This window comes from Typopeltis vanoorti, chromosome 13 (genome assembly GCF_054136105.1).
Source record: "Typopeltis vanoorti isolate ZY-2024b chromosome 13, IOZ_Tvanoo_1.0, whole genome shotgun sequence".
NCBI classification, from domain to species: domain Eukaryota; kingdom Metazoa; phylum Arthropoda; class Arachnida; order Uropygi; family Thelyphonidae; genus Typopeltis; species Typopeltis vanoorti.
The window spans coordinates 109,225,580-109,249,089 of NC_143561.1; the positions used below are offsets into that span (position 1 = coordinate 109,225,580).

General features: G+C 36.4%; 1 protein-coding gene across 1 annotated transcript in view; it reads right to left on the bottom strand.

The window, feature by feature from the left end:
• The window catches only part of LOC150100463 (unconventional myosin-Id-like), a 288,786-nt gene that overhangs the window by 214,296 nt on the left and 50,980 nt on the right, over positions 1–23,510 (bottom strand). Inside the window, exons 2-4 of the mRNA XM_090403250.1 lie at positions 7,205–7,413; positions 823–916; positions 540–705 (exon numbers count right to left, since the gene is read on the bottom strand). Coding sequence (XP_090259376.1) covers positions 540–705; positions 823–916; positions 7,205–7,413 — 469 coding nt within the window. The remainder of the gene's footprint in view (positions 1–539; positions 706–822; positions 917–7,204; positions 7,414–23,510) is intronic.

Below are 23,510 nucleotides of genomic sequence, written 5' to 3' on the forward strand. Positions count from 1 at the left end.
AGTACAGAGCCCTGAGGCACTCCACTAGTCAAACCTCATTCTCTTAGATTCCACCCCACCATATACTACTCTGGTGTGCCTGTCAGCTACCTTCCCATCAGCTTCATATCCATTTCCATTTGCTCCAATTTTTGTAAGAGTTTTCCATATGGTATTCTGTCAAATTCCTCTGCAAAATCCAGCAGTATCATGGTGTAGCCATTTTCCCAATCTATTTTACTGTAATTATTATAAAATGTGAGTAAATTACTAAGGCAAGAGCTACTTTTTTTTTTTTTTTAAACAATGCCATACTGCTCACCATAGAATATAGTATTCCTATCCATTGCCAGATTTTTATCTTTAACTTTTTCATACATGGAACAGATTATAAACAGCTATCCAAATAATATGCATCCAATTTAGGTTAGAAATTATTCATTTCCATAAATAATTTTAGAAATAATTCATTGAATAATGAAAATACATTATCAGGAAACAGTAATTTCAAACAAATACTATATCGTGTTAGTTATGCATGAAAATTATAGATATATTACCTTCTCAAGCAAGTAATTATTAATATGACCCCCTAAAGGATCACCTTTAAAATCAAAATTGATATCCATGTATTTTCCAAATCTGCTTGAGTTATCATTGCGGGTAGTCTTTGCATTTCCAAATGCTTCCAAAATACAATTTGATTGAAGCAGAATATTTTTTACTCTGAAATGGAGAAAATAGTTTAAATATATTTCATGTACTCTGTACTTAAGTAAACCAAAGAATTAAAAAAAAAAAAAGGGGGGGGGGGGAGAATAAACTAAAAAAAACTTATATTACCGTTCTATTTCTTGCTGACCACTAATGTTGGTGATAGCTGCAATGTATCTCATGATGATTTTTGATGCTTCTGTTTTTCCTGATCCACTCTCTCCTGCAATAAAGAGTTATTATGCCTAGGAGGTACATAACTTGTGTTTTATGAAAAATAGAATTCTGGGCTTATACTTGTGTGAGTCAACAAATGTTGCAATAATATATAACTAAATTATATTCAATGACATTTTGTATATAGATACAAAAGCACGCACGCACACACACACACACACATATTATTCAAATATGCAGATTATAAAGGTAGTTTTTACTAGCCATCTTAAATTATTTAATCATCTACTTGAGCATGGTTGTTTGTGAATGCCTTTAGGTTTGTAGGGGTGCTTGTAGTGTAGTAGTTATCACATCTGCCTAACACGCAGAAGACCCCTGGCAGGCACAGGTTTAGTTTTGACAGCTTGGTTGGCCGAGTGATTAATATATCTGCTCTCCAACCAAAAGGCTGCAGGTTCGAATCCAGGAATGGGCATGGATATTTGTGATTGTCTGTGAAAATACTAGTGGTAGCAGTAGGTGGCATTGGTGTAGATTATGCGATTTGCTGTAGTTGGTGGACTGAGCGGTGGAGATGGAGAGTAGAGTAGGTGCCCTTCCTCAATGAGTCTTTGGACTCCTTGGAGGTGTCGCATAATAATAATAATAAAACAGACCATGAAATACTCCATTTTAATGTTGTTTGCTTTCCATGCCAAGCAAACTGCAATTCAGTTGACATCTGTTTTACTATCAGATGTTTATACTCATATTTATACAAAGACTTTCTGACTGCTAGGTTCCCATTGCAAAAATTCTTTATAAAATTACCAAAAAATAATAAGTAACAAACCAACAAAGCCCAAAGATATAGCCATTTAAAATTGCTGCTCATACTATTTAATGCATCTATGTTTCACAAATTCAAAAAATGTTCTTTAACTTTGAAAACAATGAAACTTAACTACAAACATCAGAATCAATAACCATCAAGACAAATTGTAACACCATTAATATTCAATACTCCTACATCATTCCAAAGGTTTGGCAGATCTATCACATAAAAATGAATGCAAAACTCGCAACCAACCAGAATACTCCATTACCATTAGCGCAAACTATATAGGAAGCACTTTTATCTTTTCTTCTTCTTCACTTCTGAGTATGACTGGATTTGAAATGGCTTTCATCTCCTAAAGTGAACCTTGATGTGATTAATTTGATATCAGTCATCCAGTTCTTGCTCAAACTGCACACCTTTTTTTATTATTTTCCTATAATGTATTCTTTTTAACATTCTAATTCTTGCACATAATTTCACATCTCAATTATATTTTTAAAGGTTATTCTTTCTTTTATATCTTGGATTTAAGTCAGCATTTTTTTTTTTAATCTGGGGTTTTATTCTTTGCCTTTTTTATATCTTACATTTTATCTTTCATTTTTATAATTTGGTTTTAATTCATTAATTTTTTTATCCCACTGGGTTTTTTATTCCTTATTTCTATATCTTAATTTTATGCATTACTCTTTCATCTCATACTTGGATTTTATTCGTTACTCTAGTTTGACTTTTTTCTCAAACAATTTAGCCTTGATTTTAAAAGGTAATCTATATTATACAATTAATCTAGTTTCATACTGCTTCTATATACTTAGAAGTTTAAACTACACTATCAGTGATCATTGTAATAGCTTCCTTTTTTGCTAATATAGCTTTAAATCACATATTACGGCATAATAAAAACAGTTAAAGTAGGGTGCTCATAAAATAAAAAGTTTGCTTACATATTCTCATGTTTAAACTGAAGTAGCAACATGAACCTTAAGTTCAGAATGGCACTCAACTTAAAAATATTATGCTAACCAACTCAGATGTTTTGAGACATCTGAGTTGGTTAGGGTAATATTTTACAAACTTGAGAATTTTCCTCAGGGGCTCACTTTAGTGAGTACGGGTGTTGCAAACCCGAGGTACCTGATGCTGGACCATGCCTTACTTCATGTAATATACATCTGTTATATTATCTGTAGACTGGTCCCTCCTCTTCCTCCCTTGCTTCTTTCTTTCTTCTCATCTTGCTCCTTCCCCCGAATGCTATTAGAGTATTCGAGGGGAATCTTTCCTATCTTTCTATGTCATTTCGTCTTGTGCTAACAGGACATTATCAAACACTGTAACATGATCAGGCCATTTTTTTTTTAATCTGGGGTTTTATTCTTTGTCTTTTTATATCTTATCGTCCATCACGCGGGTTACCAAGGGACGCGTTCGGGTTTTAGGCAGAGGGACCCATTCGAAAAATATGTTACAGTCTCCCTTAGACACCACTACACAGCACTCTGCTACAGGAAACTTCATCAAGGGGCCCACTACCCGTTTGGGGAGGTGTTTAGGGGCAGCGCAAAGAAATGGTTCTGCAAAAGGACGGAAATGGCAACGACAACGGCACCAGACTATGGCTTTAGGCAACTGGAACATCTTCTCTCTGACAGGGAAGGAGTTGTAACTCATTGAGGAAGCCAAGTGCTACCGGCTAGACTTAGTCGGGCTTTCTTTAACCAAGAGGGGAGGCTCTGGAACTGTCGACCTGGATAAGGGGTGGAAGCTCTACTACTCTGGTGTGAGCCCAACAATGTCTGCTCAGGTGGGTGTGGGGATACTCACAAGCCCCCCCCCAGCTGTTAGACTGTGTTGCTGAGTGGATCCCATTGGGGGGACGAGTATGTGTTAAGGCTTCAGATGAAAAAGTGATTTGGCTGTGGTGCAAGCCTATGCATCTAATCTGGAGTCAGAATACTCTGCCTTCCTAGAGAAAGTGGATGCTGCTTTTGACAGGGTGGCAGACATGGAATCAGTCCTGATAATGGGTGACTTCAATGCACATGTTGGAACAGATGACCAGACATGGAGGGGTGTAGTTGGGAGGAAAGTGCCCCTGACCTTAACGCAAATGGGTTGAAATTATTGGATTTCTGCTGTACTAACAGATTGTCCATAATGAATACCTTCTTCCAGCACCGAGAAGTCCATAAGTATACCTGCTACAGAGATACACTAGAACAAAGGTCTCCGATTGACTTCTTTATAGTCTTAGCAGACCTATTTTCCTCAGTGTTGGACGTTCGTGTGAGAAGAGGGCAGAAATGTCAACTGACCACCACCTTGTTGTGTGCACTCTACGGCTTCAGAAACCGGATGCTACCATCAACGCTGGTAGGCCTAAGCAGCTATACCGCATGAAATGGGAGACATTGGAAAATGAGGCAGTGAGGAAGAATTTTGCAGATGACATTTCCTCCAGGTTCAAAGAGATTCCCAAGCATACTGCAGATGTTGAGGAGGAATGGAAGCTGTTCAGAACAGCTGTCACTGCCTCTGCACTAAAAGGTAAAAACAGCAAAGCAGAAGGCTTGGGAATCCTTTGTAGAAAGATTAGACTCATCCTATGCAAATACAAATAAAATATTCTGATAATACTATCCACCGCCTTCGAGGGAGGAAATCGTGCACGGCAAGGGCAATTAAGGCCTCTGATGGTGCACTTTTAACAACAGAGAAGGATATCCTCCACAGATGGAGGGAATACTTTGAGAGCCTTCTTAATCCAGGTGGCCCAGCAGTTGTGGACAACCAAGAGGTGCAGATCGTGGCAATGACTAGTCTCACAGCAGAAGAGGTCCATTTAGCAATAAAATCACTAAAATCGGGCAAGGCTGCTGGCGATGATAAAATTCGCCCCAAAATGCTAAAAGCCTTAAATCGAGACGGTGTTCTTTGGCTGACTCGAGTGTGTGTCAGGCTGCTTGGATATCTGGGCGAGCACCAAAGCAATGGCAGACAGGCATAATAATACCAGTCTTCAAGAAGGGAGACCAGAAGGATTGCAGTAACTATTGTGGAATCTCTCTGCTCAGCCAGCTGGGGAAAGTGTATGCTAGGTGATTGGAAAGACGGTGAAGGAGCACAGTTGAGTCCAAGTTCCAGGAAGAACAATGTGGCTTTCGTCCTGGTAGAAGCAAACTGACCAAATCTTCACTTTAAGGCAAGTCTTTGAGAAATCTTGGGAATATGCCAAGAATGTGTACATGTTTTGTGGACTTGGAGAAGGCATATGACCGGGTTCCTCGGAATAAGCTTTGGCAAGTAGTACAGGAGTATGGAGTGGATGGTCAACTATTAGCTGCCATCAAGTCCCTGTATGAATGCCCAGAGTTTTGTGTCAGGGTAAACAGCACAAAGTCTGAACCTTTCACAGTCTCCGTTGGCCTCTGCCAAGGGTGTGTTCTGTCACCCTTCCTTTTCATAATATTTATGGACTGGATTGATAGGCACAGCCGAGGCAGTGAGTGTGTCAGAATTGGAAAATGTAGCATTGGACGTCTGCTTTTTGCAAATGACCTAGTTCTGCTTAGCTCTTCCACAGATGACCTCCAGCAGACCCTGGATAGGTTTGTAGATATTTGTGCAGATGCCGGAATGAAGATCAGTGTGGCCAAAACTGAAACATTTGTGGTCTCAAGACAACCATCCCAGTGCACTCTAAATGTAAGTGGAGTCCCAATGAGGCAGGTGAAGAAGTTTAAATACCTTGGGTCCATATTCACGAATGACGGAAAATGGGACATAGAGCTAGATATTCGAATTGGCTTAGCAAGCTCAATATTGCGGGAGCTTGGCCGTTTGGTAGTATTGAAACGGGAGTTAAGCCAGAAGGCAAAGCTGGCTGTCTTCAATACAGTCTATGTCCCCATCTTCACCTATGGTCATGAGAGTTGGGTAATGACCGAAAGAATGCAGACACAAATCCAAGCGGCTGAAATGAGGTTCCTTCGAGGGGTTGAGGGGCTGACAAAACTCGACAGAGTCAGAAGCTCTGCAATTCAGGAAACCCTCAATACTCAACCGCTGCTTCTCCGTGTTGAGAGATCACAGTTATGTTGGTACGGGCACCTGGTCAGAATGCCACAAGAGAGGCTCCCTCAGCAGGCCCTCTTTGCCAAGCCAGAGGGTGGGAGGCCACGTGGAAGGCCAAGGACTCGCTGGATAGATTATATCCAAAACCTTGGGTGGACAGATTTGGGAATCCCACCAGAATACCTGAGCTTGGTGGCAGAGGATCGTGACCATTGGAAGTTCCTCTTGCAGCTGTTGCCCCCACAACCCAATTAGGAAGAGTGGGCCTTGAAGATGTATGTATGTATGAGAATTTTTTTCTTCTAGCCCACACACACACACACACACACACACACACACAGGGGTGGGGGGGGAGCAGTAGTCAATATCTTCGTATCTTTTTCCAAGGCTAATGATTTCTGCAAAATGTCACATGTCTGTGAAAGACTTAGTTATTTCCATTAAAGATGGAATTTGAACCCAAGGTATTTTTCATTTCCATTAAAGATGGAATTTGAACCTAAGGTATTTTTCATTTCCATTAAAGATGGAATTTGAACCTAAGGTATTTTTCTCAGATTTTCTGAAATCAGCTAAGAGTTAGCTGATCTCAGGTGGAAATCATCATCATCATTCTAAAGGATAGTCCTTGTTGCTATGGACAGTTAACTCTTCCAGATAATCCTATTTCTGGCTTACTTCTTTAGTTTATAACCTCTTCTGATTAATCTAAACACTTCCTCTAAGGATGTATATTTCAACCATCCTATTCTTCTTTTCCCTGGCATCTTCTTGTCTAATACATTTATAATCCATTTGTTGCATCTCCATATGTGTCCCAGGAATTTTACCTTTCCTTCTATGATTGTCTCCAATACTTGACTTTCTCATTTCGCACGACTTCTTTCAAATATAAGTTATAAAGATTATGGTTTCTTTTGATGTAGTCTCCCTATTCACCAAATATGCCACTACAAAAGACTCTTCAGTACAAAGAAAATACAAAGAAATAAGCAAAAGAAATTATGCTCAACATTACTAAATTTTGCAAAAATCAAACCAAGTTACTTTATTGTTTTTATAAATCTCACTCATGAATGGTTATAAAGCTGAAGTACATTATCTAAATGTAATTTAGCCTAATCTAAAGATGCTTATCTAAGCCATGCTCTAGAGAACGAACATAAGTTTTCAAGCCTACTGTAGGTCTCCAAATAAACAAGAATCAAGCGGTAATCAATTTTTTTTAACTGGAAGAAAAAAAGCTAATAACAGGATTAACTTAAAAGAAAAAATAAAACTAATTTTTTCAAATTTTTAAAATTTGTTTTCTTAAAGGTTTCACACACTGCTATTTAAAAGTGTGCTCTATATAAATACATATATACTTAACATTTCAATATGCAAATATCTTTACATCACAAATAAATAAGACACGAATGTATGTAGTATTACCTGATATCACAATACAGGTGTCTCTTGAACTCCGTTTCATTGCTTTGTATGCAGCATCTGCAATAGCAAATATATGGGGAGGTCTTTCATAAATTTCCCTTCCTCTATAGTCACTTACATAATCTTGCCCATAGATATTCATTGTTCTATAAGGATTAACAGCCACACACACCTCTCCAATAAAAGTATAAACTTTAGCAGCTTCATACCTATTAAATATTAATGAAGATCAAATAAATTATGTATAATTTCATTAATTTATGTTTGATTAATATATGGTCAATATAAAAATCCTTTTTAGTTATGGATATGTTATTTGAAGATTAACGTGGGATTAAAGAAGTGAAAAGTGCAGTAGCAGACTGCAATCAAAGAGAACAAACATGATCAGTCATCTATTAGAATTATGTTCAATAACCTTAATGGACAAGTCATTAAGTAAGGTTATGAATTATGAGCAAAGCAATAAGAGGGCATATTATGTTTGTTAATTTGTGTTGTGTGTTTTTTTCAGTGGTTTGCAGGGTGAAAAGCAATAGTTTCTTGGGGGGGGGGGGGTCTGCCACCTCTGCATGAGACTAGCTGCTAGCTAACTTATCTTCAGAAGAAGAAACTCTTATGAAAGTTCTTCATATCCTAGATAGATATGGGTTCAAATGTTGTGTAACCAAAGAGAATCAGTACTACTGACCAAACTGCAGTGATTCCCCATTAAGCAGTACAAAAGAGAAAAACTATAACGAAATTATGATAGACATTAACAGAATATACTGCAGACTAGAAGAATGAAATAATGAGAAATATGAATATCACATAAAACTAATATAGACCAAAAGAAATATTACTGGATTCTTTAGCTGAGCCTAAACTAGACCATGAAAAATAATTTCAGTGAACACAATGCCAACAACAGCTGTAGAAGAAAAAAATTATGAATTAATTGAGCCACTTATTAAAGTGCAAGGGTAAATATCATTGTTACTGAAAGAAAACTATCTGTAAGAAAGAATGTTTATTCATGTTATCAGAAACAGAATTTAGCTTGATGTCGTTTATAAATAATTATTATTATTTTTCACTAGAGGTTATGCCAGTAGAATAACTTATGATCAATTCATTGTTTCTCTAGCTTACTGTATGTAATGTAACTTAGCTTGACCTGTATATTTGTATATGCTCCAGATGATGATGATGATCTTAATATGAAGATCGAAACATCGGGATATTAAAAGAGTTATTTATAACACGGTTGTAAAGTCCATAATTTCTAAAATGAATGCTGTTTTGGCTTATTCATGATTTCCACAAACAAAATTAGTAGTTAGGCTAATGCTCTCACAAAAGACATTACTCTTACCTAAATGCACAACACTGGCTATAAAGAGAATTAGCATACAATATTTGGATAGTATTACAAAGAAGAGATAATGGTGCATACACGTTTTGTCTCCCATAGCAATTTGTTATGAGAAATATGACAATTAAGGACCTGAAAGAAAAATATAAGAATAGGTTGAAGAATCATCCTGTCAACCAAAAATTCAAACGTTTCTTAGGGCAAAATCAGTTTAGCAATGTTTTGGAATGTTAACAGGCCTGTCTTGGAACATTACCAAGAAAGTGAGCAGACTCCACAACATAGTATGCTATGATTAAGGACAAACTAACCTGCTATCTACAATAACTGGGGTATTACTAATAAAGTGTTTAGCACTGTAGTAATACTCTACCTCATTCAGGCATTGCAACCACTGAAACAATTCAAAAACGATTTAAGTTCGTCAATCTGAAATTCTTCTTTACCACCCCTACAGATCCAACCTCACCAAGTGATATCACTCTATTTCATTAAGAGAAATGCACAAATGTCAATTTTCACATAAGGGAGTGAACAAATTGTGTAACAGGAAAAAAAAAGTTGACCACAGTGCTTCAGCTTCAAACAAACCCATGCTGACTATACATAATAAGCATGGATTTAAGGGTCATGTTTTATCAATTTAATTACACTTGCTGGGCTGGTAGACTAATATTCTCCAACCATCAGGTTCCCATCACAGTTTGTAAAGGTGTTTAGGTGAGATAGATGAACTTTAGTGCTTGGTGTGAGACCACCACCATGCTAATCTGAAGAATAAAGTGACTTGGGGGGGGGGGGGGGCCTTTATTTCTTATATCCAGCATAGGGTTTCTAAATTTGTAAAAATATATTGTGGGTGGGATAAGGTTATCCCACCCACAAGATTGATGTATTATGTCAGAGTTGCATAAAAAAAATACTGACAGATATGCATATATGTCTGTTTTTTTATGCTAGACAATGCATTCATTTACAATAGTCTGTCAAGATTTTGCAGGAGTCAGAGATTGCTGCAAGTTGATATTTAAACTGAGGAATGGATAGCGGAAATGTGATGCTGCTGCTGTAACGTTTATTCAGTTGTGTAAAGATATATGAGGGGAGAAATGTCCCAGAAGAATAAAGTCAATAGTGGTGTTATGCAGAAATCTACTTAACGACTATTACTGCTTAGCTTGGTATGCTAATTACAGTACAGGCAGCCCTCGGTTTACGATGGTTCAATTTATGTCAGATACCTGCACCTGCTGTCCTACTGTAGTGTGGTCTGACTGAGGCTAGCAGGCACTCTAGTGTCAGTGTTTACCAAGCTACTATGACGTATATGTATCAAACCTAGTTTTACTGTTGAATCTACCTAATTGTTCTATTTAATTTTTTTTTACATACATACATATTTAAATTGATAAAGTACGTAATTACATACCATGTCTGATAAAAGAAGTGCAGGAAAGTTAGCAGAACTTGGAAAGTTCTGCTAACTTTTAAGAAGGCGCAGAAATCAATCACACTTGAAAAGAAGATGGAGGTGATTTGAAGAATGGAAGATAGGCAGACATGTGCTAATGTTTGTAGAAGTATGAACTTACCTCCATCAACTGTTACTACAATTATGAAAAATGCAGATAGAATAAAACAGTCTGTGCAACAATCTATGGCAGTACTAAATGCAAAACATGCAAGTTATAGCAGGGGTAAACCATGAAAAAATGGAAAAATTATTATCATTATGGGTGGATGACTTGAATCAGAAAAACATTCCTCTAACACAGGCTGTTTCAAAGAAAAGTCTCTAAGTAAGTGCCATAGTTTAAAATTATGTGGCAAGGCAGCAAGTGCAGATGTTGTGGCAGTGGCTACTTTTCCTAAAGAATTTCAAGACTGTGTAGAATAAGGGAGTTATCCTCCTGATTTCATTTTTAATGTTGATGGAAAAAATTGCCATCATGCACTTTCATTTCCTGTGAAGAACGTTTCGCTCCAGGTTTTAAAGCTGCAAAAGATAGACTTACGCTTTTGTTGGGTTCAAATGTCTCCAGAACATTGAAGCTTAAACCAATGTTGGTGTACCATTCACAGACACCACACACCTTCAGGGGTCTAAAAGCCATGCTGCCAGTCTATTAGAAATGGAACAAGAAACCTTGGGTTACACAAGATGTTTTTATAGATTGGTACATAAATTATTTTGTCCTACCATGCTTCACTTCTGTAAAGAAAATGATTTGCCAGCCAAGGATTGCCTCTCTTGGATAATGCCCCTGGACATCCTCAAAACCTTGCTGAAGTAAGAACACCATTGGATGTCAAGGTTGTTTATATGCCCCCAAACACGACATCGTTTTTGCAACCGATGGATCAGGGGATTATATCAATCTTCAAAGCCTATTACCTTCGTATTACATTTATGGAAATGGTAAGTCTTGGACACTTCAGGAAAAACTATTAAAGACTATTGGCAGTCATTCGATATTGTGATGAGCATTAACAACATCAAGGCAGCTTGGAACGAAGTTCAGCAAAGTGTTTAAAAGGAGCATAGCGAAAACTTCTTCCAGGCATTTATGCACAACTTCGAGGAATTAGAACAAGAGGAGAATGTTATTAAAGACGTTACCAAGCTTGCGCGAGAGGTGGGATTGGACGATATTGCAGCTGAAGATGTGACAGAAGTCTTAGAGAGTCATGATAAATGGCTTTCCAATGAAGACTTAAAAGAATTAGCCGAACAATTAAGTCAACATCCAAAGGATGTTGAAAGAAAACGAAGAAGGTCCTCAGAGAGATATAAAAACTGCTGATTTACAGCATATCCTTGCAAGCATAGAGACATTGACTGATGAACTCTGCAAAATGGACCACGATTGGGAACGGAGTGCAAACGTAAAAAAGGAGCGTAATCGCATGTATTCAACCTTACACTGAACTCCTTAAAGAAAGAAAAAGAAAATCTAGGCAGTTAACACTGGATACATTTTTCAAAAAAAATGCAGGTGATCCGAAACCAGGAACTTTTATTATAATTATTGCATAACACCTCCAGGGAGTCAAAAGACTCATTGAGGAAGGGTACCTACTCTACAACTCGCCTTCTCCACCAAATGCAACTACATTCATCATCTACACCCATGCCATCTATTGCTGACCACCACCACTAGTATTTTCACAGACAATCACAAACATCTGTGCCCATGGCGGAATTCGATCCCGCAGCCTTTTGCTGAAGAGCAGATATGCTAACCACTCAGCCAAATAGGCCGGCACTTCAACATAGAAATATCTAACATCTTTTCAAAGTTTCATATTTTTCGTATATAATTTTTTGTTTTCATTATTAATAATTTTATTTTAACAAATATATATGTATGTATTATCAAAGCTTTAAATATAATAATGTTACACATACTTCATGTGCATATTTTTTAACTGAGCGGAACATAACTTTGCACCTCCCATTAAAATTGGGTTCGTTTTACGTCCGTTTTTTTCAGGAACGGAAGTGAAGCGTAAACCGAGGGCTGCCTGTATATTGAAAGAGGTTTTAAATGAAGATGTTATACGTTTACAGATGATACAAAATGCTGGAGCTACAGAGGAGGAAAACTGATGTGGCTCTCCAAGATAATTTGACAGACTGGGTGTGTGGACAAATGAGTGAAACTAGAAATATAATACTCTAAGGTGCAAGAATATGAAATCTGGAAGGCAAGGATTGAATGTGGTATGTTCAACTGGCAGAAATGTATTATAAGTTTGAAACTGAAATTTAGGAAGTATTTAAAAACTGAGGATAACACAAGAGATTATAGCAATAATCAAGAGGGCATTGAGATATGATTTCTCTGCGGAAAGTATCTCATCAGTTTTGAGTAGAAATGTGAAGAAGTGCTGATTAGCTGCTGCTGCATGTTTTAACACATTTCAATGAGAGCAGAAGAATTACCATTTCTGATAAACAGTGACCATAGACATATTAGCATTTAGGAATGCTAAAGTTTTACTGTGTTTTAACAATAACCTGTAAAAAAATGTAATTTATTAAAAACCCAGATGTATGCAACATGTCATCCAATATAATAAGGGCAATCAGGGAGAGAAGATTAGTTAACTATATTCAAAAGATGTGAATCACATACATTTATAGTAATAGATATTAATAGAAGTGAAGTGGAAGAGCTTAGACAAGAGTTAATGAAAATGAAGAGAGAAGTTAAACATATGGAACAAGAAACTGAAGATATAATGTAGAGATTAAATCGCATAAATGAAAAGGGAGTTAATAGAAAGAAGCAAGTATCCAAGGATGATAGGGTGGCTTTATATAGAGATTCAATCATGAAAGGTGTGGTAAATAATAAGGTACATAAAATTTTCCAGGTGGAAAAAAGGAAACAAATATCTGATACTTTGTATTATTATAAAGTGACACCGCCAAGGAGTCCAAGAGCTCATAATGGGAGGATACACTACTTCACTACAACTTATCTCCGTTACTTAGTCCTTCAATTATGACACTACCACCATCAACACACACACACACACACACACACACACACACAGCACCATCTACTGCCTACCATCACCACTAACATAATATCGTCTGTAAATTGTGTGTGAAAGGAACAGGCATCAGAATTAATGATAGTGGTGGGCACAAACAACTTGGATAGTGAGACAAAGAACATAGAAAGATAACCAAAGTTGTTGCAGGTGGTGAAGGATAATGGTGTCATTGAGAAAGTGGTTATTTTGTTGCCCAAGTATGATAATAGTGAACTAAGGAGAACAATGATACTGAATGCTACAAACTTAGCCCCTTTATTTCTGATACTTACATTAGTGTACAAACATAATGATTTTTCTCTCTTTGAGGCCACCCCCCCCCCCCAAACACCATTATTCTGTACTTTTTCTGCTATAGTACATCTCTCTTTAATTGGATCATCCATTTAGTTTGTGAATGTATAGAAAAAATTTGAAGGGAAGTTAGAATGCTGACAGATTGCATTTGAATAGGTTTGGTGTTGGAAATTTGGAGCAATTGTTTGCTATGAGTACAGAGGGTCTATATGAAATTAGCATAGTTAAGGGGGGGGGGGGGAGAGAAGCAGGTTGTGAAAGGATAAGAAGAAAATGGATACAAGGGTGATTATGTCAGGAGAAGTGATACTGAGCAAAAGGATGATAAGGATATGAATGAAAAACAAAGTCAGGATCCAGGACACAGGGATGATCCAATCAAAGAGAGGTGTATTATAGCAGAAAAAGTACAGAGTGATGATGTTGGTGGAATGGCCTCAAAGAGAGGAAAATCATTAAGCTTGTACACTAACATAAGTATCAGAAATAAGGGGGCTAAGTTTGTAGCATTTATCAGGTCAGTATACCCAAAGATGATAACTGTAAGTGAAACTTGCTCGTCTGAGGATAATATACTGTCAGGACTAGAAATGGTGGGATACAGAATTTTCCAAAAGGATAGAAAGGTGAAGTACTGTTAATGATAGCAAAGGAATTGTGTCCTTTGAGAGTGGATGTGAAAAATAGTAAGTGTGTAGATTTTGAAGCTATTTAGTATGAAGTTGAGTTAACAGAATAGCATATCTAACAGGATGTTGCTATAGTCCAGGGAATGCAGAGATCAGTGATTGTGAAACATTCAGACAATTTAAATGGACATATAAAAGGAAGGAAATCCTAATGGGAGATTTTAATTATAGGAATGTGGATTGGAAAGAAGAGATGCTGTGTGGTAACAAGGAGGGTGAATCTGTAAGGATAACTATATTAAGTAGCATATGATAGAAGCAACATGGGGTATTTGGGTGTTGGATTTAGTGATATTCTCCCAGGAAGTGGTTCCAGTGGTATGCCTTGGGCCCCTACTGTTTAACTTATTTGTTAATGATATTTCGTGTGGATTGAGTGGGGATCTTCAAATATTTGTTGATGAAGCAAAGTTAGAATTATAGAGAGTACTGCTGATGTTAACTCCTGAGAAAGAATTGAATAGACTTTTAGCTTGGAGAGATGAGTGTGGTTACAGTTTTAATATTAATAAATACAAGGTGCCACATTTTGGGGTGCAGAGATAAAGCTACATACTGTGCTGGTGGAGCTACGCTTCAGAATGCAGATGAGATTTGGAATTTTGGTGTGATGGGAGACAGTGGACTAAATAAAGACAGCCCACTAAGACAGTGGACTAAATAACTAAAGTTCTGAAGGCACATTGCAAGTGTTGTGAAGATCGCACATCAAATTGCTGCTATGATAAAAAGTACATTGACATGTAGGGATAAGGAGGTAGTGGTGCTTCTATATAGGGCACTGGTCAGACCAGACATTGACTACTGTGACCAATTGTATTTTTACATAAACAAAGTTGTTTAAAGATGATTTTTGATCATCAGTATAATTAGAATCTACATGTCATAACAATCTCCTGATATTACTGTGAAAGGTGTACAAGGCTGGTTGACAGTGCTACACGATTAAGTTTACATTATTACTTAATCTTCTATCAATTTTCTGCCAAACTAGTCAATTACTTGTCAGCACTCCAATATTGTCACACCAAACATTTCTGTCCAAGTCTGAGTCTTTTCCTTCTCATCTTGACATCAAACACCTGTATTGCTAAAATTTCCTCTCCCATTCTCTAAGTGATCATGCCACCTCAGTACTCAAGAATGTACACACAAGACTAATCTAACAGTGTCTACGTCCTTCCCATCTATTCAGGCCCCTAATTTTTCTGAGAACTCTCATATCTGTGGTTCTCTAATCATTGATTCAGTGCTTTATTTCTAACCCAACTCTCAGATCTAGAATTTAAAACTGGTTTGAACACTATCTTGCATACTTCTAGTTTAGTCTTTTGGCTAATTTCTCTCTTATTCCATATAAATGTATTCAACTGGCTCCCCACCATACCAGCTCTTTGCTTATTCTGTTGGCTATTTTCATATTCAATCTTCCAGATTCACTAAAAACTGTGATATTTACTGAAATATTTACTTTTTCTGTAAGTTCTCCACAGAGAATGAAACTGATTTTTGATTTGCATACCAAATTTGTTACAGCTTTTATTAATTTTTTTTTCATGTATTCTCACATTTATCTGTATTCTTTTAGGGCATTTGCTGACTTTTTTGCTAGGAACTTTAGGTATGCCTTTTCTTCTTGTGTCTACCAAGGCATTCTAATTTTCTATCCTTGCAGACAAATTCACTACATGCCTCCCTAGCTGAATGAATCAATATATTCTTCAGAATTTGCCACTGAGACTCCAAAGTCTGTTTCTTTTTTTGAATTTTTCATTCTTTCTTCAATAATGTTTGTATAGTTTACCTATAAAAGCTACAACTTTAAATGCTTTTTAAAACTTTTTTATATACTAATCTTTTCAATGTGATATTCAGTTTTATCCTACTTAAAACTAAGTGGTGATCACTTCCAATTTTTTCAAATACTCTGTACACTCGTTTTCTTTACCAGCATGAAGATATCAATATCAACAATAACAGTCAATTAGAGAGTTTTATTCTTTCTTGGCATCATTTTAGTTGCTTAATGGATTAAAACAGCCCTGCCTACACATGTCATTCCCACCCACAAAAGGTTATTAGTAAACCTATAGTACACTGGTACTATGAACGGACTAAGGATTTTTTTTTTTTGATTTCTATTAATTTTATATTTTTTTTTTTTGTAATTTATTTTTACATAGTCCAGAAACCCTGTTCTAGAGATGAAACATGGAACTTTTTCGAGCCACTTCAGCCCTCCAATAAGCAAGGTGGTGGTCTCACACCAGACAATGAAATTCATTTCCTATCTAAAGGCAGTCGCAAGCATCCATGCCCATGGCAGGATCCAAACCCACAACTTGGTTGGAGAGTGGGCACACTTACCACTCGGCCAACCAGACCAGTGCACGCATACATGCGTACACAAACTTACACAGATGTTCCAGTGATGATAGTAGTTGCTAGTGATTGAGGACAGTGGGGAAAATTAGTCCAAGTGGTTATGACTTGTGATCAATGATTTGTTAAGAAGTCAAAATAAGTAACATTATAATTTTGTTTAACTATGAAAAACCTGCTCTACCATTATTGAACAAAAAATTATGATACTGAGGGATGATAAACCTTTGATTCTATATAAACAAAAAGTCAGATGAAAGCACTTATGTTTTCAACAAACTTCCTCCAATTGTACAGAAAAAAAATTAAAGGACATCACTAAATTTGATTTACTTAACAATATGAACTCAATAACAAACAGGAATGAAAGTTTCTATACTATAACAATAGAATCCACAGATGCGGACTCATAGAAGGAGGGAAAGGGAGAGATAACTAGAAAAGGAAGCAATATGGCAGGGACAATGGTTCATTCCAGGCTGAGTGGTTAGCATATTCACTCTCAAGCCAACATGCTGCAGGTCTGAATCCTGCCATGGGCATGGCTGTTGTGATTGTTAGTGAAAATGCTAGTGGTGGTAAGCAGTAGATTGTGTTGTAGATGATGGTAGTTGCTGGATTGAGTGGTGGAAAATAGAATTGTAGAGCAGGTGGCCCGCCCTCAATAAGTCTCTAGACTCCTTAGAGGTGTCAAGTAATAATACTTTAAATTAACTCACTGTGTGAATCAGTTTAAAGTATGGGATGACATACTTTGTTGCAAGTAAAAGAAAGGATGTTTAAGGCAGAATGATTTTAATGAATGCAGATAGTAGGGAGGTAACTGAATCAGTCGAAATAGTAGAATTATTAAGTGAACCCTTTGCAAGAATACATCGTCCAGAGAGAGAAAAAACTTGTATGGGAACTGGAGGTAAATGAAATGGAGATGCATAGCATATTCACAACCTTGATGTGGATACAACTATGAGATTAGATGGAATACAAGCTTGAGTTTTACTTGATGATATAGGGAACTGTCAGTGCCTTGGACCACATTGTTTAATTCAAGTTTTGGATGTGGGTTAGTTGGTGGGTTAGGGGATGGGGAAATAGGGGAAAATAGTTCAATTCCATAAAAGAGGCTCCAAGATTGATGTAGCAAATTACCCAGCAATCAGCATGTCAGGGGTTGTCAAAGTACTGAAGAAGTTGGTCAGGTGCAAAATATAAGCATGGAGAGACAGCGATGAGATACTACATGGGGAGCAACATAGTTTTGTGAAAGATAGGTCATGCCTCAGCGAGTTGCTCACGTTTTATAATACAGTGAGAGCTGAGTTAGATAAAGGTAACAAGTTTACAGTGATACTGATGGCCTCTGCAAAAGCCTTTGACTATATACCACATGGAAATCTAATCAATAAACTGCAGCACATGGAGATGGATATAAAGTTGAAGTAGATAAGGGGTGGTTGATGGAGGGATAGAGTAGTTTATTCAGAGTTCAGAAGAAGGCCCATGACTAGTGACATGCCAGACTACTATTCTTGGGCCGCTACTATTTAATTTGTGCATTAATGATGCATGAAAGGATCTGAAAGAAAATATTCAGTTGTTTGCCGATGATGCAAAATTGGGTAGAACAATAGTTAATACAGATGATAAAATTTTGCAGGATGATTTGGATAGACTGGCATTCTGGGCAAAGGAGAATAGATGTTGTTTAATGTGGCAAAGTGTAAGGTTATTCATTTTGAAGTGAAAAGATTACCAGCTGTATAACACATTGATGGAACTGTACTCTAAGAAATTGATGAAGTCGGAGACTAGGAAATATTAGTGGACAAGGAGTTAAAGTTTAAAGGACACACAGCAAAAAGTAGCTAAAGCAGCTCATTGGATTACTTGGTTACTGAAGAATACCTTGATAAAGCAGAGACAAGCAGGTTATTATTCTTCTTTATCATGCATTAATAAAACCACATCTTGACTACTGTGTGCAGATCTGGTTACCTGGGTTTCTTGGCAATGAAGAAGAGGTAGAGAGAATCCAGAAACAACTAACCAAGATGGTAACGTCTATGGAATGAACCTTAAAATGAGCAAGAGTGCAGTTAACATAAAGTATGATAGATACTGTGCAAATGTTGGATAGTGCTTGGCATGTTGTTTAAGGCATCCTTCAATGAGTCTAAGGAGTTCATTGAGTAGCCCATAATAATAATAATAAATTGAATTCCCACCAATTTAGGTTTATAGGAATGAGCCTGCTCTAGAGACCAAAACATTCAAATAGTCACCGCAAACCTCAAATAAGAAGGATGGTAGTCTCACACCAGGCGATGTTCAGTTGTTTGCAGATGATGCAAAATTGGGTAGAACAATAGTTAATACAGATGATGATTTATATAGATACAGATTTATCTCCCATGTAGCTGGTTTGGTTGGCTGAGTGGTTAGCATATCTGCTTTTCATCCAAAAGGCTGTGGATTTGAATCCCACCATGGGCATTGATGTTTGTGAGTGTCCTACTAACTCTGTGTGTCCCACACAGAGTTAGTAGAACACTCACGAGAGCATCTGCAAATCTACCACTTCTAGCAGAATGCTTTGCTCCCAAAACCTCATGAGGTACGAAAGTGACCATACGGCATCTATGGATGTCATTTTTTCTTTTTCTTTTTTTTTTGTAGAGGCATTCACAAACATCCATGTCCACAAAGTTCGAATTTATAACCGAGAAGCAAATACATTAACCACTTGGCCAACCAGGTCGGCAAATCAGGTTCAAGAATTAAACTAGTGGACAACAGAAAAAAAGTAAATCGCCAATGATTTTGAAATTAAATATTATAAGTTCAGAACAAAGTATAAAAATGCTGAAAATAAGAGTACAATAATTTAAGGGCACTGAGAAACACAAATGGTTAGCGAAACATTTCATCGATTAAAACAGTTGAGTTTGCAGTTATCAAAGTAAACGACAGTTATTTGTCGATTTCTTAGAAACAATCGCCCATCCCACCCACTCCTCTGTGGCTACGCCAGCGATTCGAATGTATAAGGTATTATAAAAGATGTTGGATGATAAATGTGTTTTCCAGGCTGAAGTAAGTCTTCAGAACGAAAGCCACCAAAGGTGGATGGTTAGAAGTTGGCATTAAAAAGCTTGCAAAAAGAAAGATGCAAATCCATATAAAATTAAGGTAACTAGGTGAAAAATGGTGATCACGTTTGCAATTTTTTTTCCCTCTTAGGAGTTGATTATATACAAAAGCAGCTGATATTATTCAGTATGACAGTATTCCACAACCTGCAGTGCAGAAAAGTGTCAAGAAGGGTCACACCAATTTACTGTTTCTGTGACTGTCAGGTAACAACAAGATAAGATGGAATAGTGTTCTGTGAAGACACGATGAGTCAAATTTGAACTCTATAGGACACTTAATGACTGTTTTCAGCAGCAAAGCTGCCTTTCATCTCTCTCTCTCTCTCTCTCTCTGAAAATGTAGTACAAGTAAACCTCGCTTAACGCGATTAATTAATCCGTGAATTAATGCGCGTTAAGCGAAATCGCGTTAAGCAAAAACAATAGGAATAATTATAATTCATCCATCAGTTATCGTAAATTTGGAAAAAAAAATTATAGAATAAGCTATATTAGAGGATAAAATCAAAGTTAATAAAAATTGATTGCCTAAATTTTTATTTAATGTCTAAACATTTGATTGGGCTACATTTTTACAAAAAAAAGTTAAGTGAAGATGTCTGAATCGTGCTGATGTTTTCATCTTGTCATACAATTTGCGATAGCCTTTTCAAGATTTCTGTGTACTTCAAAGCTTCATTCCATATCAGGATCAGCATAAAACAAAATTTCCTCAGCGTACTCTATGTCAGCGTTTCTCGACCTTTCTAAGGCCAAAGACCAGTAAAATGCTGAAAACAACGAACCACTAAGTTACAGAGGCATGGCTGGAGAAGATGATCCAGCCCGGGCATCACTTTTTTGGCGTTTAAGAAATCTTGCCTTAATGCATATAAAACAGTGACTGAATGAAATAGACTTCGACAATGTCATCGACGATTTTGTGAACAGAAAAGCAAGAAAAATAACATTTTAGAATGTTAGAATTAAAGTTTCACTTCAAAAATAAACATAGCATTTTTAATTTATTTCCCTGTATGTCATTTTGACTTTTCGCAATTTTTTTTAAAAACCTAAGTAGGAATTAACAACATTTCAGGAAAACTGTGCCATTTATAACATAATAAATCTAAAAGGATGTTTTCAATACATATGGAAACATAATTAATTAAATTGGAAGTAAAAGTGTGAAAAAAATCATTGAACAAAGTTTTAATTTTTATTAAACAAATAAATAATATGATCTAATTATGTTACTACTTACTTTTAATGAGATGGTCGAACTTCTCGGCCCTTGCAGAGTTGCTGGATATCTGGCTCAATATTGCTCAAATTCAGTCGAAAATCAGCACACACACGAAGACGATTTCTGTATTCTGTTTTTATTTGAAGGAGTGATGAAAATCCTTTCTCACAAAGATGGGTTGTAGAGAACTGCATGACGATTTTCAATTCTTCTTCAGATAATTCGGGAAATTCACTTCTCACTGAAAGCAAGATCCAAAATCATGCCAAAACAAGATCACGGAATTGCATTTTAAGTCCACTATCACTTGAAAGCTCAATTAACCATTCTTTTTTCAATAACAAAAGGTCGTTCTCGTGACTGAGCCTGAAATGATCGCGAACCCACAGAATATTCAAGAAATTGTTTCAAAATTCTGTTTCAGATTTTTGAGGTGGTAACAAACCCTTTCCGGAAACTCAGAATCAACAAAAATATCGTTTTCCATTAAAAAGGATTCCAATGTTGGAAAAGGTGCAAATTGTCTGTCTTTTACATAATTAATCCATAAAACCAGGTTTTTCTCGAATGCCTTTACAGTTAAAGAATTTCCGTGAAGGGAGATATTTAGTTAATTTAATTTTAAAAAAAAATGTCTGAAAGATAGGATACTGTTGATAACCATGCTTTGTCAACAAGGATTGATGCAAAATCAAAATTACGTTCATTTACAAATAATAAAACTTTGTGCCTTAATTGAAATAACCTTATTAGTACTTGGCCCCTGAAAAGCCAGCGAATTTCAGAATTAAGCAAATTGTATATATTCACTGCCCATTTCATCGGAGAGTACTGAAAATAACCTGTTATTTAATGGTTGAGCTTTAATAAAATTAACTAGCTTTACAGTGTTATATAGCACAGTTTTGAATTCTGGTGGCATTCCTTTGGAGGCTAACGCTTCCCTATGTATGAAACAATGTACCAAATTCATATACGGAGCTACTTCCTTCACCATAGAAACAACCCTAGTATGCCTGCCTGCAAGGGCGCAAGCTTCATCCAAACAGAAGCCTATACATTTTTCCCACTGGATCCCTTTGTGTATTATGTAACTATTGAGAGTGCGAGATATTTCTTCTCCAGTTGTTCGGGATGGCAAAGTTCTACAAAACAGAATATCATCATGAATGTTGTTATCATGCACACATCTTATATAGCATATTAACTGCGCATCACTTGTAACATCAGTAGTCTCGTCTATTTGTAACGCATAATAAGGGCTCTTCTTAACTCTTTCGATTAACTGAGATTCTGCCATATCATTAATTCTCCGAACGAGTGTCATTTAAAAGAAGAATCAAATCAACATCTTTTAGTAACTTGTTGCAAACATTGTTTTTACCACATCTTTTATAGATGGTAGTAGCAAATTTTCCCCGATAGAATGAGGTTTCCCTGTTTTCGCTATGCTCAAACTTAAGATGCTTCCAGTGACTTGCTATTAATGGACCCCATGGCCAAAACTATATCTTTTCCACAATTTAATGTCCGTAAGTGTCGCTGAAAAAATTCAATTGGCTTATTTTTCACATCACAATGTTTAGTTTCTAAATGATGGAGTTTCGCAGGTTTCGTGCATTTGTTTGAAAACACTTCATAATAGAAAACATATTGAGGTTTCTGTTGACTTTCATCTCCACACCAAGTAAACCCAAATTCCAAATATGAACTGCTATATTTCCTACTGTATTTTTTCTTTGAACCTGCTTGTTTCTTCTACTTTAATAGTATCAGATTTACTCGCCGTTACAACACTTGTATGACAATTAGGGTTAGCATCACCTGTTTCATTTTCCCTTCTTTTCAAAGTTCTAGTTCTAAGCCACTTTTCCATTATTAAAAAAATGTTTCTGAAAAATATATAAATATATAATACTGGGGTTAACTCAGGACACAGTTTGTCTATGTATCACTTAGCACTTCTGAAGATATACTGAGCCTCGGTTGAAGGAGGGAAACCTTCAATAATAAAAATCAATAAACAAGCCATTGGTTGAAATGTGGATAACACACGTTCATTTCAAATCTGACAAAACAGCAAGGGAAGGGGAAGCAATAAAACTATATTGTTGTTCACTTCACCCTTTTTATTATTCGTCATTCTGCTGCTAAATTTGGGCAGAATGACAATAATAAAAGAGGGGTGAAGTGAACAATAATATAGTTTTATTGCTTCCACCTTTGAACATTGACAATATTTGTTGTTGTTTTTTTTAAGTCTCCATTTGGTTTCGATAATTTTTACTTACTTATTCAATTTTAATTTGTTTAGATAATTAAAAAATATATATTAATTTAATTAATTTAAGTTTGCCTGTGGACCACCTGTCCCATCGTCTCAGACCACAGGTTAAGAAACACTGCTCTATGTGATTGAAAACTATCTCAAGTTCTTTTGCAGTTAGCTTCTTAGTCATGACATTCTCTTCTTGTTTGCACTCCTTATCTTCTTCATACGCATGCTGTTCTTCTAGTTGGAGATCATTCTCCCTTAACTGTTCTGAATGGGAATTGAGCAAGTTTCTCACATCTTCATTATCCAGTTCATTAAATCCAAGTTCTTTTCCAATTGTGCTAATTTCTTCAATAATGTTAA